Source organism: Salvelinus namaycush, chromosome 4 (assembly GCF_016432855.1).
Source record: "Salvelinus namaycush isolate Seneca chromosome 4, SaNama_1.0, whole genome shotgun sequence".
Classification (NCBI taxonomy): Eukaryota; Metazoa; Chordata; class Actinopteri; order Salmoniformes; family Salmonidae; genus Salvelinus; species Salvelinus namaycush.
Window position 1 is genome coordinate 67,379,914 of NC_052310.1, and position 20,924 is coordinate 67,400,837.

Here is a 20,924-nt window from a genome sequence, read left to right on the forward strand (position 1 = left end):
ATTTGCAAATTATGGTGGAAAATAAGTATTTGGTCACCTACAAACAAGCAAGATTTCTGGCTCTCACAGACCTGTAACTTCTTCTTCCTCTGTCCTCCACTCGTTACCTGTATTAATGGCACCTGTTTGAACTTGTTATCAGTATAAAAGACACCTGTCCACAACCTCAAACAGTCACACTCCAAACTCCACTATGGCCAAGACCAAAGAGCTGTCAAAGGACACCAGAAACAAAATTGTAGACCTGCACAAGGCTGGGAAGACTGAATCTGCAATAGGTAAGCAGCTTGGTTTGAAGAAATCAACTGTGGGAGCAATTATTAGGAAATGGAAGACATACAAGACCACTGATAATCTCCCTCGATCTGGGGCTCCACGCAAGATCTCACCCCGTGGGGTCAAAATGATCACAAGAACGGTGAGCAAAAATCCCAGAACCACACGGGGGGACCTAGTGAATGACCTGCAGAGAGCTGGGACCAAAGTAACAAAGCCTACCATCAGTAACACACTACACCGCCAGGGACTCAACTCCGGCAGTGCCAGACGTGTCCCCCTGCTTAAGCCAGTACATGTCCAGGCCCCTCTTAAAGTTTGCTAGAGAGAATTTGGATGATCCAGAAGAAGATTGGGAGAACGTCATATGGTCAGATGAAACCAAAATAGAACTTTTTGGTAAAAACTCAACTTGTCGTGTTTGGAGGACAAAGAATGCTGAGTTGCATCCAAAGAACACCATACCTACTATGAAGCATGGGGGTGGAAACATCATGCTTTGGGGCTGTTTTTCTGCAAAGGGACCAGGACGACTGATCCGTGTAAAGGAAAGAATGAATGGGGCCATGTATCGTGAGATTTTGAGTGAAAACCTCCTTCCATCAGCAAGGGCATTGAAGATGAAACGTGGCTGGGTCTTTCAGCATGACAATGATCCCAAACACACCGCCCGGGCAACGAAGGAGTGGCTTCGTAAGAAGCATTTCAAGGTCCTGGAGTGGCCTAGCCAGTCTCCAGATCTCAACCCCATAGAAAATCTTTGGAGGGAGTTGAAAGTCCGTGTTGCCCAGCAACAGCCCCAAAACATCACTGCTCTAGAGGAGATCTGCATGGAGGAATGGGCCAAAATACCAGCAACAGTGTGTGAAAACCTTGTGAAGACTTACAGAAAACATTTGACCTCTGTCATTGCCAACAAAGGGTATATAACAAAGTATTGAGATAAACTTTTGTTATTGACCAAATACTTATTTTCCACCATAATTTGCAAATAAATTCATTAAAAATCCTACAATGTGATTTTCTGGATTTTTTTTTCTCATTTTGTCTGTCATAGTTGAAGTGTACCTATGATGAAAATTACAGGCCTCTCTCATATTTTTAAGTGGGAGAACTTGCACAATTGGTGGCCGACTAAATACTTTTTTGCCCCACTGTACCTGTAAATTACTGTAAGAAAAGCTACAGAATGTTATCGTAAATTCCAAATAAACTGGTTTAACAGTACATTAATGTAAAGAGATGCAGTTAAGAACTGTTAAACCAAAGTTTCTTTGGAATTTACGGTAACATACTGTATCTTTTTTATACAGTAACTTACAGGTAACTGGCTGCCAGTAAGTTACTGTAAAAACAACAGGACTTTTTTTTTACCGTGCATGTTTAGTTTGACATATTTTGACCAAACCGCAACTGATGTTAATAACACTAAAGTTAATAATCTTAGGCTATTATGTCATTCACCAAAGCGTGTTACTCCCCAAAATGCAATTTGTTCAGTACAACAAAACAAAAGAACCAACATAAACAAGTCACACGCAAAAAGAGAGGAGCGAGGCAAGCAAGCAGGCACACACAAATAAACAGGCAAATGACACGTACACAAACATTCCACCAATCAAACGTCCACAGACAGAGTACTGTAAAGACAGACAACAGTTAAATGGCACGATACCCAGAGCAGGTCAGGAGGACTCACAGGTAAGGTTTATCTGCAGTAAGGAAAAGTACCTGTTTGGGAGCAGCAGGAGGAGCTGGCCGGCTGGGGTATAGCGGTGGATCAGGGGTTGTTTGGATAGTTCCGCTAACACTTTGTTTGGATAGTCCCCATACAGATGTTCAGTAATTATTCAAACTGTTTAACAAACTATCCACTAACCCTAGTTCCACCCACAAACCCTAACCCTCACAAGCTGCTATAAAACAGCAAAGATGCAGTTTGAGCATCTATAGACCATCGATAGGGGACTATCTAAATAAAACGGGACCTACTGTACTGTACTAGAAAGGGCAGTGGGCAGACCACAATCCTGACAATAACATCGAGATAGAAGGCGACAGCAAATGTGTAAAGTAAGGTGGGGTGAAGCACTGAAAGCATGAGGTAATGGGAGAGGAAGCTAAGGTGACGACTACTTCTACTAGATTTGAACACAAACTAATTTGTACAATAGTAATATGGTTATTGTGGTAACACTTTTCTTGACACACAGCATCATAACACGTTATGACACGGTCATAACTATGTCATAATTAAGTGATAATGCCCGAGAAGCCGGTGTTTGGAGGATATATTGGCACAGGTGTTGTTAGGGCCGAGACGAAGTAGAGGTCCGGCAAAACGTTCCAATATATCCTCCAAACACAGACTTTGAACATTTCAAATAACGATTGACATATTTTCATTAAATTGTTATTTTGATGAATGTATTCACTATTTAATTCTTCCACAAGTTATAGTCCCTACACAAATCTAGGGTTGCTATCTAAGCCGGCTGGTCGTTCATTCTATCGGTTCGGTTGCTAGAGACGCGCGACCCAGTCGTTCAGACTTTTTGTTCTGTATCTATGGACGCGACCCAGTCGTTCGTTCTAAATGTTTTATTGCCATACTGGCTGGCAACGTTCTTATCCCTTGCTTGCTAGCTAGCCAACTACGGCTAACTTACAGTCACGTCAAAAAGTGCAGCCAGAATAACAGTTGTCGCATTTGCGTTTGTTTAAGCTGTTTTCTAGAGACATTTATTTGGATACATCCATAACAATGAGCTAATGATGTGCGATTTCACCTGGCATAGAACATGTGCTGACTCGTCAGGACACTGTTGTTCAGAGGAGCTAGACAACAACACAGCTAACACAATCACTTCAAACTGAAGCTGGAAAGACTGCAAACTAGCTGCACCTCGTTTCGTTGAACCTTTTTTCAAATGACATTTCTTTGTATATATCCATAAAAATGATGCCAGCTGTTTCATGATTTCGACTGGCTGAGAAACGCTGCCTGCCTGTCTGTCTCGTCCTGACACCTGACACGTTCATTACAATGAGACAGCTGAAGATCGAATTTGAATATTGAAACAAAGTTTCAAATGACGGGGAGACAGACAACAAGGTTCATACAAATATCTGCTGTTGAAAACTAAATGTCAGTCTAAAATAAATGTGAGATAATGTCTAGATACTTTTTATAGTGGAGATCATGTTTATAAAATGCCTGGCTGGGCTGATGAGACAGTGGACTGCTCAGTCAGATGGAACAGAGTAAATAGGCATTTTAACGTCATAGATTTAGCTGGTGGTAACTTGTGGAATAGACACCGGTTGGAATGTGGTTTTAACCAATCAGCATTCAGGATTAGACCAACCCCTTGTATTATGACATAATTTGTCATAATATGGTTATAACATTGTCATGACACACATTTAGACCTGTTGTGAGATATATTGCGTTATTTTATGGCTGGTTATGACACCTACGTAAGAGTGTAACAAAAAACACAAAACCTACCATGGTAGTTATTTTACGGCTGGTTATGACAACTACATAAGTGTCAAAAATAATAAAACCTACCACACAAGGCAAAACGTACCATTACACCATAGACTACTTGTCAACAATATGTTTATGTTATTTTAAAATGTTATGAAAATGACCACATTAAATGATCATTGTAATTGTGCACACATTGATATCAGACATGCACAGACCCCAAAGCTATGTTTCTGATGACTGGGATAAATGCAGGAGTAGATTTTAGGAGCAAGACAAGACACCCTCTTTGTGACTGCTGACTGACATAAGGGCAGTATGTAATAGGCCTATCTGGCTTATATGATTATGATGGTCATAATGCTTCTTGACAGTGTTATAAAGTGTATTTTCTTAGTCCAAGTAAAGTGACACAGGATGGTCATAATGCTTCTTGACAGTGTCATAAAATGCATTTTCTTTGTCCAAGTAAATTTACACAGGAAGGCCATAATGCTTTATGACAGTGTCATAAAGTGTATTTTCTACAAGTTATTTAAAATATGATGAAAAAACAAACATGACTGTAAAGAATTAATTACAACAACAACAAAGGACTTAAAACAAAAGGAAAGTTCTTGAACCCCCCCACACATTTGAATAATGTTGGTTTTGACACTCGCATGTAGGTGTCATAACCAGCCATAAAATAATGCAATAATGCAGTATGTCACAACAGGTGTAAATATATGGGTTATGACAGTGTTATGGCAGGTTGACAAGTTATGTCAGTTGTTATGACATATTATAACATGGTTATGACCGTGTCATGTGTTGTGACGCTGGGTGTCAAGTAAAGTGTTACCATTATTGTTATGCATTTGGATTAATAATGAATTACTTCATCCATGACCAAGTTTGTATTCCCCAAGCATCTTAAATACTTGTTCTACTGCAACACATAACAGTTGTTATAGATTACTCAACCAATGAGAAGCAACTATTGTTGGCCTTTAGCTGTATATCATGTTAGACAAATAAACTAACTTCCCAATTAAGCATAACGGTCTTTAAAATAGAGAAGTGTTATGTTAAAAGTCCCCCGAGATTGCAAAGGCCTTGGAGATAGATGTGCATGAATAAGGGTACAGAAATACAATAGAGTGCTCAACTGAAATAATATTTATTAAGCTTATTTTTATAGTAGAAAGTCACCATACATTTGAGGTCATTTATCAACATTACACTATCTTGGTGTCCCCCTAAGCATGCAAATCAATATCAATCATTCTCTGTACATTATTCCAATTAATCTTCACAACAAAAAATGCATTGTTCCAAAAAACGTAATCACAAATAATAGAAGAATACTATATTGTATTATTATTTTTTACACTGAGAGTGGGTGTGCCATCTCTTCAGATGTTGCAGTCTGATCACTCATACCTTAGCCTTATTCTAGTGGAGAAAGAAGAAACATTGGCAGCTACCGGTCGTAGTAACTCGTTTGAGAGCGCTTTTGTCTCTACATGTATCAAAACACAGATAGATAGAGAAGGGGGTTGGCAAAGCTAGGGGAAGACAGGAATTACACAAAAACAGTGAGAAGGACAGGGAGCAAGAGAGACACAACAAGGAGACATTTTGTTTGTGGCAGGGAAGGAGTTTTGGGTAGTACAGTTTGGCAGTAAATGTAACTTTTTCTCCCTTTAGCAAATTATAACAATTGAGTCAATCTAATAGGATTTCAAGGAGAATTCAAAGATAGTGTTGTGATAGCAAATAGCCTAATACTTAGCGGTAATCATTTCTGATTTGGACAGGACAGGGGTTGATATCGACAGGTACTGACAGACATACAGACAAACAGACAGACTAGCGTCGTTCTTTATTCAGCACATAGAAATAACAGACATACATATTTTATCCTGCCTCAGATACAGAGTCATGCTTTTTCATTTCCTTTCTTTATTCAAGTCTTTTATTACAAAGACTAAAGTACAAGATGGCTGAACAAAGTTACAATAACGAATCAACCCTTCTCCCTTTTAAAGGTTTCTCATTTCATGTGTAGTGCAAATATGTGTCAAAATAGCAAGGGACACAGTACATGCAAGCTTATTTATTACGAAGATAAATGGCTATCGATCCAATTCAGTTATTGCCATAATTTGCAGTTGTGCTGTTGGCAAATGATGACTCTTTTAAGGGCATCTGACCCATTCATTGTCTCCAAGGTCTCTGTACAGTATATAACTGGGCAGACTAGAATTACCTATTTGTTCTGTGACATATGGTAATTGCACAGGGGACACGATTAGATTGAATGGTTTATAGATAGAAAACATTTATTGATGTTGCTCCCAAATCATTATCCTATTGTATGCACAGCAAGAGACTCTGTCTAGTAAATTATTAAAGCTATTTGTAAACAGTTGGCAGCCAGGCAGCACTGATTGAAGGGGATGAGAGAGAATGAGAAGAGAGGGTGTTGCTTTGGCAACATGGTTTACGCACCACGGGCCCTATTCAGACTTGAGATAAGTTGACTTAACATGGACTTAAGTCAAACAATGTTGAATTAACTCCATGTTTTCTTGAATTAAGTCCTACTTAGCAAAGGTCTGAATCGGGCGCCATGAAATGTAGCACCTTTGTCATGGGATGGCAGAGGTGTAGAACAAGTATCTGTTGTCTTTTCTTTCATGCATGAACGCCTGAACGGTAACCCTACTCAGAGCCTTGCATCTCTTTCTTTCAGGGATGAACTCCTGAACGTTAACCCTACTCAGAGCCTTGCATCTCTTTCTTTCAGGGATGAACGCCTGAACGGTAACCCTACTCAGAGCCTTGCATCTCTTTCTTTCAGGGATGAACGCCTGAACGGTAACCCTACTCAGAGCCTTGCATCTCTTTCTTTCAGGGATGAACTCCTGAACGGTAACCCTACTCAGAGCCTTGCATCTCTTTCTTTCAGGGATTATTATTATTTTTTTTTTTACCCATTCAGCCTTGATATAGTACAGTATGTTGATATTCAGACGAAACAACAATACTCAGACCCCGTAGTACATGGATATCAGAGCAAGGTGTCTTTCACACTGCCTGCTAGACCTCAGACATCATAAAACATATTACCTTGTGGCTAATAATAGTAATAATAACATGATAATACAAGTAATTTGGTTTTTAAGGTGCGTTTTGATCAACTGATGTAATCAATAGGCATAATAATCATCCATTTTATTTTATGGTACATTTATGTACAGTACATATTCATTGCCATCTATTTCATTGGTCACCTGCCCTCATAAGTTCAAATGAAAAATGAACATTTACATTTGAGTTATTTCACTACATGTGATACATAACCTCTCATTTAAAGAGGGATATTAGAAGTTACCCGAAGGACCTCACAGTCTGTAAAGTAAAGTCACTGTCTGAAGCATAAGAAGACACAGTATACTGTAGATGAACTTTAACTTTTTGATCATCATACAAGATCATCTTTACATTAATAAAACAATCCCCCCCTTTGGATTACCATTTTGATTTACACTGGTAATATAAATCCTTCATCTTTCAACCTTGATTCTGCTGGAGAACACTGAAGATTTTATTTAAAAACATTTGTTTAATTTTATTGTATGTTTGCAGAGGAAGAAATCCCGATTAAATAGAAAAGACATGTACATGCATGAAAGACAAGCTAAAGATTTGACTAATTTTCCTCCTCAGACAAAGTCCATCATTCCAATGATTTTAATAAGGATGGCTCAGGATGGTGTCAGTCCTTTAGCGTGGGGTTAGTTGGTTCTGCTTTGTGGTTCTGGTTCCACCAGTGCTTGGCCTGGGAACTGCAGCGTAGCGTGGAAGTGCAGGGTGTGAGGAGAGTGAGGAGGAAGAGTATAGGGGGAGAGACAAGTCTGTCCCTTGGTGGGATGGAAGGGAGAGGACGGGGGGACGGGACAGGGGATGGGGGGGTAGGGAAATGGCCTGGTAAACTCAGGTGGAGAGGGGAGTGTTGTGGTGGATTAGAGAGAGGGCGAGAGAAGAAGGCTGAGGGTTAGAGAAAGGGCAGGAGAGGAGGGGTGGGGGTTAGAGAGGGGGTGAGAGAGGAGGGGTGAGGGTTAGAGAGAGGGTGGGAGAGAAGGGGTGAGAGTGATTGGCGAGGAGGGCTATTAATGAGGGATTGCAGAGGTGCCTGGCAGGCAGTCAGTCCTATTGCAGCAGCAGCAAGCTGAGTCTGTGTCTGTCTGTGTGTCTGTCTGTCCCTTCTCACACTGTTGAAATCAATTTCGGAACTGTTCCACCTTCGGAACTGTGGAACAAAGAGAAGGAGAAGCTTCCAGGTAGGTGGGGTATATAGGCACTCAAAGAAACAACAGTGGAGCAACACATCCACAGCCAAATATAGTTGGCCAATCTACAGGCATGTACTGTAGTTTGGCCAACTTTGGAGCTGGGTGTCATGTTGCTGCCTCTGTCTGAACATTCCCTTAATCCATTCACAACGATTATTTCAATATCATAGTATTTTATACAGTAAACATAACATTTCCCCCAGAGGTATAGGGAGGAGACAGTACAATGTTTTCAATTTCATTTCTCTGACATGAACTGACAGCCTTTCACAGTCAATGTTGACTGCAGACCTGAGTTCAAATAGTATAGAAAACACGACTACATGGACCCAGGTCTACTATACTGTAGTCTACACATTGACACAGAGCACAGTGTGGGGCGCAGCGGGATAGTAGTAATAATATGGAGGCGCTAGCTAGCTGCATGATGCGTGGAGGGTCAGTATGGGAGCGTGTAAGCTTGAGGCTTTTCCCTGACTTCAAATTTAAAAACATAAAAAATGAATGTAAAAAGAAACAAAATTAAACTTAACGATAAAAGCTAAAGCAAAACATATGTTTCAAGGTAAAAGGAAAAAACATATTCGGATAAATGGGATAAGGATAAGGGATTCCCATTGGTCCAACATGGGTTGAGGTGGACCACCATTGGGCTTTTGGGTACCGGGTCTAGAATCTCACCTCTTACTGTGATTGGCTGGCCCAACTGTCAGTAGCAAACAAACCTAAACCAACCTTTTTATCCCACATGATATCACATAATCATGATAATATCATAGCTAAGTCTCATAATCAAATTAGTCGGGGAAAAAACAGAAACACAAATCACAGAAAGGAAACCATTAAAATGGAAAATAACACAACAAAAACCTGATGTGTCCTTGTTTGTAGTTTGACAGTTGATGTTGTAAAGTCAGAGTTCCTATCAGTGGAATGACCTGCCTACATGTACTGGCTACTCTTTGATACTGTATATGTAATGCACCCCCAGTCTTTCTAGTGCAATCCTGTCCAAACCTTACCAATTCAGTATCACAATCAAAGGTATTTTTTATCTATAGAGAGAAGAGTGAGCTTACCTTGTTGAAAAACGTTGCTCATACTCTTCAAGTCCTTGCTGTTGAGACAAAGACAAACCACTTTTCAGTCATCAAGTCATTGCCACTTTTGTGTCACACTGGAAACTTGAGAATTCATGATAACAGTATTGCTTGATTGGCAATCCAAAACAGTAGCAATTGATTTGCTGGCTATATTGTACCGCCATGTTAGACAGACAGACAGGTAGGCTACTGTTTATCAGAAATAGTTTATGGTCCAATGTATCTCAGTCGATATCATGTGGTGCTTACAATGCCAAGAACCGTGGGTTTGATTCCTGCTAGGGCCACTATTAAGAAACATTTATGCATACAGGACTTTAAGTTCCGTTGGATAAAAGTGTCTGCTAAATGGCCTATATAAATATGATATTATCAGTCAATGAAGTGTTGACAGTTGACATACTGATATGAGCCAGTAGGGGGCACCAGCAGAACACCACTGCCTGTAGTCAGAGTGATACGGCTGAAGAACTATAGAACTAACAGAACTGTCTGTTGTAACTATCTCTATTCTCTCAGAACGCCACTAGAGACATATCCCTAAAATGATTTGAGGTGGGAAAACAAGACAAAGGAGTTGTTACGTGACTATCTGAGCAATTAGAGACTATTATCATACCCACGTACAGTACCTCTCCACCTCCTCCTACCCAAAAGCCCTGTAAAGGGTTGAGTTTGGAGGGTTTTGGTGTTACATAATGTGACATAGCTCCCGCTCACTCTCGCCACAGCGACAATGTGTGTGTGTCTACAGTCAGCTGGGCTAGTCCCTCTTCATGTTATCAGCGGGCTCCTGTCACAACTACTTTCGTCAGTACCAGAGGCAGCCGAGCAGCAAGCAGCCTTCTCCAATCTGGGCTCTGTCATCTCTGTGAGGCCAGTCACACACACACATGCACTCACGCACGCACACAGACGGACACACACAGACAGTTAGATTCAGAAACACATGCTCGCACATCCTTGACAAACAGACACACCAATTGTGTGTGTGAGGCAGAGAGGAACTGATCCCCTGTTTACGTAAGTTAATGGGCCAGAATGTTGTGAGAAAGCTAAGTTGAGTGAGACTGGGGACCTGGTGTACTGGTAAAACACAAAGCCTGTCACATTGATGGTTGACTCCTCCTATATAAACTGAACAAAAATATAAACACAACATGTAAAGTGCTCGTCCCATGTTTCAAGAGCTGAAATAAAATATCCTAGAAAAGATCCATAAGCACAAAAAGCTTATTTCTCAAAAATATTGTGCCCAAATTTGTTTATGTCCCTGTTAGTGAGCATTTCTCCTTTGTCAAGATAATCCATCCACCTGACAGGTGTGGCATATCAAGAAGCTGATTAATAAACAACATGATCATTACACAGGTGCACCTTGTGCTGGGAACAATAAAAGGCCACTCTTAAATGTGTAGTCTTGTCACACAACACAATGCCACAGATGTCTCAAGTTTGAGGGAGTGTGCAATTGGCATACTGGCTGCAGGAATGTCCACCAGACCTGTTGCCAGAAAATGTAATGTTCATTTCTCTACCATAAGCCACCTCCAATGTCATTTTAGAGAATTTGGCAGTACGTCCAACTGGCCTCACAACCGCAGACCACGTGTAACCACAGCAGCCTAGGACCTCCACACTCAGCTTCTTCACCTGCGGGATCCTTTGAGACCAGACACTCGGATAGCAGTTGAAATTGAGGATTATTTCTGTCTTTAATAAAGCCATTTTTTGGCTTTATTAAACATATTCTGATTGGCTGGGCCTGCCTCCCCAGTGGGTGGGCCTGGCTCCCAAGTGGGTGGCCCTATGCCCTCACAGGCCCACCAATGGCTGTGCCCCTGCCCAGTCATGTGAAATCCATAGATTAGGGCCTAAAATATGTATTTCAATTGACTGATTTCCTCATATGAACTGTAACTGAATAAAATCGTTGAAATTGTTGCATGTTGCATTTATATTTTTGATCAGTATATCTGGGCTAGCTAAGTGAGCTTGAGTAGTGTATGTACAGTATTGTGTGTACTGTATATATAATACTATATGCCACATCACCAACAAGCTATCATGGTCCAAACACACTAAGACAGCCGTGAAGAGGGCACGACAAAGCCTATTCCCCCTCAGGAAACTAAAAAGATTTGGCATGGGTCCTGAGATCCTCAAAAGGTTCTACAGCTGCAACATCGAGAGCATCCTGACTGGTTGCATCACTGCCTAGTACGGCAATTGCTCGGCCTCTGACCGCAAGGCACTACAGTGGGTAGTGCGTACGGCCCAGTACATCACTGGGGCTAAGCTGCCTGCCATCCAGGACCTCTACACCAGGCGGTGTCAGAGGAAGGCCCTAAAAATGGTCAAAGACCCCAGCCACCCCAGTCATAGACTGTTCTCTCTACTACCGCATGGCAAGCGGTACCCCGAGTGCCAAGTCTAGGACAAAAAGGCTTCTCAACAGTTTTTACCCCCAAGCCATAAGACTCCTGAACAGGTAATCAAATGGCTACCCGGAATATTTGCATTGTGTGCCCCCCCCAACCCCTCTTTTTACGCTGCTGCTACTCTCTGTTTATCATATATGCATAGTCACTTTAACTATACATTCATGTACATACTACCTTAATTGGGCCGACCAACCAGTGCTCCCTCACATTGGCTAACCGGGCTATCTGCATTGTGTCCCACCACCCGCCAACCACCACCCGCCAACCCCTCTTTTATGCTACTGCTACTCTCTGTTCATCATATATGCATAGTCACTTTAACCATATCTACATGTACATACTACCTCAATCAGTCTGACTAACCGGTGTCTGTATGTAGCCTCTCTACTTTTATAGCCTCGCTACTGTATATAGCCTGTCTTTTTACTGTTGTTTTATTTCTTTACCTACCTATTGTTCACCTAATACCTTTTTTGCACTATTGGTTAGAGCCTGTAAGTAAACATTTCACTGTAAGGTCTACACCTGTTGTAATCAGCGCACGTGACAAATACACTTTGATTTGATTTGTCAATCCAGCATGATTTCTGCAGCACACAAAACAACTTAACTCGGGACTGGGAAATCTGACTTCAATGAGTTCAAGACAACTGGGAACTCAGGAAAGGGTTCCCGAGTGGCGCAGTGGTCTAAGGCACAGCATCTCAGTGCAAGAGGCGTCAATACAGTCCCTGGTTTGAATCCAGGCTGAATCACATCCTGCTGTGATTGTGAGTCCCATAGGGCGGTGCACAATTGGCCCAGTGCTGCTGGGGTAGGCTGTCATTGTAAATAAGAATTTGTTCTTAACTGACTTGCAGAGTTAAATATAGGTATAAATAACAACGAGCACCGACTGGGAAAGTAAGTTTTAAACGGTCATCCAACTCGGAATTGTAAGTCGGGAACTCGGGCCTCTTTCTAGAGCTATGACCTGAAGATCACTGACGTCATCATGATTCAACCTTTTTTTGCCCGAGTTCCCAGTTGTCTTGAAAGCACCAAAAACCCAGAGAATGCGTGACTTTGATGATAAAATTTGGCCAAAAAGGACTGCAGCGCCACCTTCAAGTAAGCACAGCACTAGAAGGTGAGTCTATATTGTACGCTGCTGCATAAATGATGTAATATGCCAGGGAGATATGTATACTGTAGCTAAGAAAGTAATACTAAGTGTATGCTTTGTAGTAAGCTGTTAGTAGCCCATTTTCCTCACCCTAATAATTTGGTCTATTTTCCCTTCTTAATTTTGCCTACTGTTTCGACTTGGTGGTGCACATGTAGCCTATAACCTGTTTTAGAGAAATGTAATCATCGAATTTTGTAAGAGATTTCATTGTCTGCTTATATGCCCCCTTTATTTATCCTACGGTTCTGACTTGGTGTACAGGGAGAAAACTGTAAGAATGGCACATGTTCTGAAATCTGTTGCTGTACATTTGAAAAGTGTTGAACAAATAGTTATATTGACTACGTCCGTCCTAGCTCACTCATTAATTGCCTCTTATCCTCTTGTCGTCCCCTTATGCCATAGTTTGCACATCTCAATTGTCAGTAGAAATCGCATTTGTTTAAGCAAGTCAGCCATATCAGCTATGTTTTTTTTAAAGGCAGTAAATGAGGCTGAATGAACTGTTTCGCTGCCAGACAAAGATCAGCTGATAGCCAGGTTTAGCAGTGGTAAGGTGTTGGGACTGCTGTTCGGTCTCTGCTGTTGGGACAGTTTATGGGCACAGTTTGTCACCGTTATAGTGCAATTAATATACTGTTTAGTGTTGTGTAGTGGCTTTGCTGCGATCCATCCCCACCATTTTTTTGTTTGTTTGCATGCTAAAATCGCCACTGGAGTTAGGGTTAAGGTAAGGGTACGGTTTTTGAATAGGACTGAATTGTGTGTCCCAAGTTTTACAAGACACACACTGCCTCTCTGTGTTTCTCTCTGACGCACTACCATCCCATCAGCTCAGCTAACGTTTCTAAAGCAGAGGGAACGGAACTCTGTGTGTGAATCTTTTTTTGGGGGGGTGTATGTGGCTCCCGAATGGCGCAGCATTCTATGGCACTGCATCTCAGTGCTTGAGGTGTCACTACAGACACCCTGGTTAAAATCCAGGCTGTATCACAATCGGCCGTGATTGGGAGTTCCATAGGGCGGAGCACAATTGGCCCAGCGTCGTCCGGGTTCGGTCGGGATAGGCCGTCAATGTAAATAAGAATTTGTTCTCAACTGACTTGCCTAGTTAAATAAAGGTTAAATAAAGGTTACGTGTGGATGCCAAAGTTCAAGTTTCATGTTTTAGTAGTCGTATGTACAGGATACACATGGTATATACTGTACAATGAAAGGCTTACATGCAGGTTCCTTCTCGACAATGCAACAACAATAATAAAAGATAAGAATACGAACATAAAGTAAATGGCTCAGTAGAATAGATTACACATTTTAGCATAAATATAACACAGGAAGGCACAATTAATAGCCCAATATGTACACGTGTTTGGGGGAAGGAGGGATTGGGGGTCAAGTGTGTGTGTCTTTTTGTGTGTCTGTGTGCGTGTCTGTGTGCGTGTTGTTGTTGTTTACCTGTGAGAAGCCTGGCCCTGCCATGCTGTATGGGCGTTGTTGTCTGCTGTGTGCCATCGCAGCGCTCTGTGCCAGCAGGCGAGATGACATACCGTAGTCAGGGGGAGGGGCACTTGCCATGTCCTCTCTCTCCAACAGGTTGCCTGTGCTGCTGCTCTTACCATGGTGGAGACTGGAAACAGACATAGAGTCAGTTAGTTACACATAGACTGAAATGAGAATAGCTGATTACTGGAACCAGACATAATTAGACAAAGACATATCCAGAACTGAAAATAACTGATCTCACATGAACAGATCATTTTCTAATGAATAACACAAAGATGAGCATTAAAGGCCTGTTTCCTTGCAAATACCCAACACAATACTGCAAAAAAAGAGAGAAAATGTACTTGTTGACTCGTAGTTTGTCGCTTTCAGTCTCGGGGATGACACGTGTGTAAGAGAAAGGGAACCAGCCCCGCCTGATGAGGAGACACAAGGATTCAACAGATGAATCAGCAACAGTAATTCAACATTGACAGCATTTGACCACAATACCAAGAGTTAGGAAACTTACTGTATGATTTCATATCTCATGTAAAGATTCACCCTAATAAATACCATTAAGCAGATGCTTTTCTCCAGAGCAACTTACAGTCATGCGTGCATTTTTCACATATAGGTGGTCCCGAGAATCAAACCCCACTATTGTGGCATTGCCAGTGACATGCTCTACCAACTGAGCTTCAGAGGACCACCAACTAAATGTTACTCATGGTGCCATAGACAAAGTGAATCAGATGGAGTTAGGCTACTTACATCTTGTTCTTCTCGTTCTCTCCATAGTGCCATCCATCGCGGGCCTCAGGCACCAGCAGGGTGATGATGTCTCCTTCAGAGAAGCTGAGCAGGGTGCTGTTGTCCCCAGCCGCGTGGGAGAAAATGGCCTGGACACGGGTACGACCGTTCCTCTCCAGCCCTGCTGCCATAGAGCTAGACCGGGGAAGGGTTCGGGTCTCTGGACCTGGAGGAGCGAGGGAGAAAGGAACAGAGACTATCACAACAAATCCAGGGATGTGTTCATTGGACACCAAAACGGAAGAAAACAGAATGAAACAGGGAGTTACTAGCTGGACTTCTTAAAACGTTTTGCTACAGTGTACTGTACCCTATTACTGGAAATTACCTTGAACTTTAATGGGAGCAGAGACTATGTCTACAGGTGTAGGATCTTAATTTGACCAGTGTTGTCGCAGCAAAAGAATCCTGAGCAACGTTTAGTCCATAATTTTGCTTGATTGGTGGTTAGGCTATCTGGACAAAATTAGGCTACATGAAATGTGCAATACTGTTAATATAACCGTGTGTAAATGCGGGTTTTCAGTAAATGTATGAAAATCATGATTTTGAGGTGCAGGAAAATTCTCAACAACAAAAGAGTGATAAAATTAGGATCCGACTATCCATCTGTATAGGGCTAAGGACTAAATCTAGGAGCTCAATTGAATCCGTATCAATTTCAGATTGAGCTGACATTAATTTCAATCGCTTTATAGCACAGAACTTCTGCAATACAGGTTGAATCAAACCATAGGTCTTTTTTCCATTATTCTTAAAGCCTCGCCTCTGCCCGTCACCTCATTTTTATATTTTACCTAATTCACCTAGGATTTGTGGCATTTTGCCTGAAAGATATGAACAGCCAAATGTTTACAAAATCATAATTGCTAAAATATACTTAAGTATAAAAAGTAATAATTTCTAATTTCTTATATTAACCCAACCCCTCGAACTGCAGGTGTACATGTAACAGTTTAACTTTAGTCCGTCCCCTCTCCCCGACCCGGGCGCCCTCTGCACACATCAACAAGAGTCACCCACGAAGTATCGTTACCCATCGCTCCACAAAAGCCGCGGCCCTTGCAGAGCAAGGGGAACCACTACTTCAAGGTCTCAAAGCGAGTGAAGTCACCGTTTGAAAGGCTATTAGCGCGCACCACCGCTAACTAGCTAGCCATTTCACATCGGTTACATACACTGTGATAAAAGGAGAGATAGGAGCCATTAAAATTAGATGGAGGGAACAAGAGCAGCACACACTGCACAAAATTTGCTCCTTGACCGCATGTATATCTAATTCTTGAATGTCACAAACAAGCAGTTCTCTCACCAAGGTCTCTGTGACTGAGGCTAAATTCCTAAAAGTACACTAGTGATGTATTCTGTAATATTCTAACTTGACTGCCTATATTGCGGAATGCCATTGAGCCCCCATAATGCATTGTTTTTTATAGTACTGTACTGTAATATTGAATTGCAGTAGCTAACTGTAAGATTTTAGAAAAACATTTTCATCAATTTGTTACAGTGTAGCTACTGTACATGTGATTCCGGTGCCCAACTTTGAGAGCCTCTCAAAATGTTTATGGAGCTCCGCTATCCTGGTCCTCCTTACCCATGGTGGTGTTGCTCTTGGCGGGGGCGTTCTTGCGTACGGGTAGGGTGTTGGAGTAGACTTCGCTGCCCTGTCTGTGGGGCTGGGAGTGGTGCTGGGAGGAGGCCTTAGCCACCTGGGACTGTAGGGCCTGAGCCTGTAGGGCCTGAGCCTGGGCTTGGGCCATCTTCCCCTCCATCCAGTGTTGGTAGTCCTCCCCTCCTCCCCCTCCTGCTCCTCCGTGCGCCCCTGCCGTTCCGTTCATTATGGGCATCCCTCCGTCCACTCCTCCTGGTCCCATTAGACGCTGAAAGGAGGGAGGGAGGGAGGAAAGCATGTGTTGATTTGTTAAGCAAAGATGTTGGATAAATTAAGATGAACTACTTAAAACCTCTTGGAAATAGGGGGCGCCCTTTTCACTTCTGGATAAAATTGTGCCCAATTTAAACGGCCTCGTACTCTGTCCTAGATCATATGATATGCATATTATTATTACTATTGGATAGAAAACACTCTGAAGTTTCTAAAACTGTTTGAATTATATCTGTGAGTAAAACAGAACTCATTTGGCAGGCAAACTTCTAAATAGGAAGTGAAAATTCTGAAATGGGTCTCTGTGAAAGGCATCGCCTATTCAATTGTCTTGTATTTATGGATATGTATGCACTTCATACGCCTTCCACTAGATGTCAACAGGCAGTAGAATGTGGAATGAAGTGTCTAGCCTTCTGTGGGACCGGATGAGAGTCGTTGGAGTGAGAGGTCAGCCATATTGGCAGTATTTGGCTACGCACTTTGGTTTGTCATATCTTTGTCTGCAATGCATTAGGTAGACACGAAGAAACGCTCCGTCTGGGACGTTATTGGATATATATGAGATAAACATCCTAAAGATGGATTCTCAACTGAGTTTGACCAGTTTATTCGACTTTTATTATCACTTTTTGAATTTTTCGTTCATGCGTAAAAATCTTCATGGACACGTGAGCTACACATGCTAGCCAAAGTTGCTAATTCGACAGAAGAAATGGACAATCTAAAACAAAACAACAATTTATTGTGGAACTAGGATTCCTGGCACTGCATTCTGATGAAAGTTCATCAAAGGTAAGGGAATATTTATGATGTTATTTCGTATTTTTGTTGACTCTTTTGACTCCAACATGGCGGAGAATGGCTGAGCGCTGTCTCAGATTATTGCATGCTGTGCTTTTTACTAAAGTTATTTTTTTAAATCTAACACAGCGGTTGCATTAAGAACCAGTGTATCTTTAATTATATGTGCAACATGTATTTTTCAGCAAAGTTTATGATGAGTTTTTCTGTTAGATTACGTGGCTGTCTAAAATGTCTCCGGACATTTTGGTGCCATTTGTGACCATGGCGGCAATGTAAAACCACGATTTGTAGCTATAAATATGCACATTTTTGAACAAAACATAAATGTATTGTATAACATGATGTCATAAGACTGTCATCTGATGAAGTTGTTCAAAGGTTAGTGATTCATTTTATCTCTATTTGTGGGTTTTGTGAAAGCTATCTTTGCGGTGAAAAAATAGCGTTGTGTGTTGGGCTATTGTGGTGAGCTAACATAAATATGTTGTGTTTTCGCTGTAAAACATTTTAAAAATCGGACATGTTGGCTGGATTCACAAGATGTTTATCTTTCATTTGCTGTATTGGACTTGTGATTTCATGAAATTATATTATATGATATACCTGTGGCGCTAGGCTAGGCTATGCTAGTCAGCGTTTCTGATGAGAATGATCCCGGATCCGGGATGGGTGGTCCGTAGAGGTTTTAAACCGTTTACCATATAATATTTTTACAAGGTTCCTATCTGTGTAAGAGGCCGTTCCCTCTTTCGCTTGAGCATGCTTTCCCGTGTGAGCTCACGGTTCCTCCATAATCTCTGGCATGCTCACGGTTTCTTCATAATCTCTGGCATGCTCACGGTTCCTCCATAATCTCTGGCATGCTCACGGTTTCTTCATAATCTCTGGCATGCTCACAGTTCCTCCATAATCTCTGACATGCTCACGTGAGAGAGGGAACAACTGGCTCTGGTCTACTTATTGTCCCGTCCCTGCTCATATGTGTTCAATTCAACCTCACACTTGGGTCTATATATTATGAACTGTACCCAGAACTCACCCTGTCTAATTTCAACTGTGTGCAAGATTAAACAGCGCTGACAATTCCATTAGGGCTAGCTAGCTAAATTGTACAGCCAACATTTTGTCTACTTGATGCTGTTACAATAACCAAACTGTTGGATAAACAAATCATTTGTGAAACCATGATGTGATGTATGAAAGGATTGGATGTTGCATGCAATTTCAATGTGGTTTGAGTTGTTTTACGTATAAGCAAATTTGATTGAGATGATCTCACTGCAATACTGTGTCCATGTTGCCTGATGTAGGCGTTTCAAAGAACTGTCAGTCAAGGTGAGCTACCTGCCCACTCAGTCTGTCTTTTTACACTTCCTGATTGTTAGACAAATGATAGAAAAAGTATGTTTTCTCAAATTCTGGGTATATTTATTGTGAAAAAAATGATGGGTGATGTTTTAGTCAGTCAAAAGGCAATTGTACATGGGAATCAGGATGACTGTGCAGGACCTTTAAAGCGCGAAGGCTGTTTTGTTCCCGTGGCTACCACATTGTAAAGGTGTGAAGCGAACAAGTGCAGATACTGTGTGTGACCGTGAAGTCGTGCATCTCGCTCATCGCAATATATGCAGTGCTGCTCGTGGCAACGTACAGTACCAGTCAAAAGTTTGGACACACCCACTCAAGGGTTTTTCTTTATTTTTACTATTTTCTACATTGTAAAATAATAGTGAAGACATCAAAACTATGAAATAACACATATGTAATCATGTAGTAATGAAAAAAGTGTTAAACAAATCAAAATATATTCTTCAAAGTAGCCACCCTTTGCCTTGATGATAGCTTTGCACACTCTTGACATTCTCTCAACCAGCTTCATGAGGTAGTCACCTGGAATGCATTTAAATTAACAGGTGCGCCTTGTTAAAAGTTCATTTGTGGAATTTCTTTCCTTCTTAATGCGTTTCAGAGAATGATTTGTGTTGTGACAAGAAAGAGGGTGGTATACAGAAGATAACCCTATTTGGAAAAAGACCAAGTCCATATTATGGCAAGAACAGCTCAAATAAGCAAAGAGAAATGACAGTGTATCATTACTTTAAGACATGAAAGTCAGTCAATACGGAAAATGTAGTCGCAAAAAACATCAACCGCTATGATGAAACTGGCTCTCATGAGGAAGACGCAGAGTTACCTCTGCTGCAGAGGGTAAGTTCAATAGAGTTACCAGCATCAGAAATTGCAGCTGTTGATGTTTCATTTACATGAGAAGGAGACCAAGTTAAGACGCTGGACAGGGTGGATTTAGATATAGTAAAGGCAGTTTATTCAGAGGTAAAGATATCTGGGAAAGCGTGCTGCACGGACTCGTTCGTCTAGCTCGTAAGGAACTATCGGAAGAGAGCCCCGAAACATGGTGTGCAGATCATTTTATACAGTAAAATGACGTAGGTAGATTCTGGTAGTCTGTGCTTCTGGTTGGTCGCTGTGAGTTGAGGGCGGTCCCCTTCAGGCTGGTGTCAATGTCCCATTGGTTCTTGGCAGTGTTCTTTGTCCTTGGAACCCAGCCCCGACAGAGGGGTGGGGGTGTGTATGTGTGTGCGTTCGTGCAGTGGCATTCCTGTGTGTTTCTGCAGTCACGAGATAAGAGGAGACAGTAACCAGCAGTTATTGTCTTAGGGCCAGGGGGTTTCCTGCCTGGAGGGATGTGAGCAATTACCCAAGTCGGGCGGTTTAGTTTTATTGCTCCATAACTGTTTTGTGCGGTCTGCAGTTTTATAACACTGGGTATCCTGTTCGTGCATCAGCAGTTTTGTGCTTTAGAAATGGGGTGTGTTGAACAACAGACCATGCTTATGAAAGAAGTAGTTATAACAAGTTTTAACTGTGTAATGTTATTAATCAAAATATCATTTATTACACAGCCCAAATAAATGCTTCACAGAGTTCAAGTAACAGACATCTCAACATCAACTGTCAGAGGACTGGGGCTGTTTTTGGTTTGAGCTAGGCCCCTTAGTTAAAGCTACATCATACAATGACATTCTGGACAATTCAGTGCTTCCAACTTTGTGGCAGTTTGGGGAAACAGTTTGGGGAAAGACCTT

The 20,924-nt window shown here is 41.6% G+C and overlaps 1 protein-coding gene across 1 annotated transcript in view; it reads right to left on the reverse strand.

The window, feature by feature from the left end:
- LOC120045975 (brain-specific angiogenesis inhibitor 1-associated protein 2-like) overlaps window positions 1-20,924 on the reverse strand; it is a 132,839-nt gene that overhangs the window by 1,549 nt on the left and 110,366 nt on the right. Inside the window, exons 9-12 of the mRNA XM_038990894.1 lie at window positions 16,720-17,005; window positions 15,084-15,288; window positions 14,675-14,746; window positions 14,283-14,454 (exon numbers count right to left, since the gene is read on the reverse strand). Coding sequence (XP_038846822.1) covers window positions 14,283-14,454; window positions 14,675-14,746; window positions 15,084-15,288; window positions 16,720-17,005 — 735 coding nt within the window. The remainder of the gene's footprint in view (window positions 1-14,282; window positions 14,455-14,674; window positions 14,747-15,083; window positions 15,289-16,719; window positions 17,006-20,924) is intronic.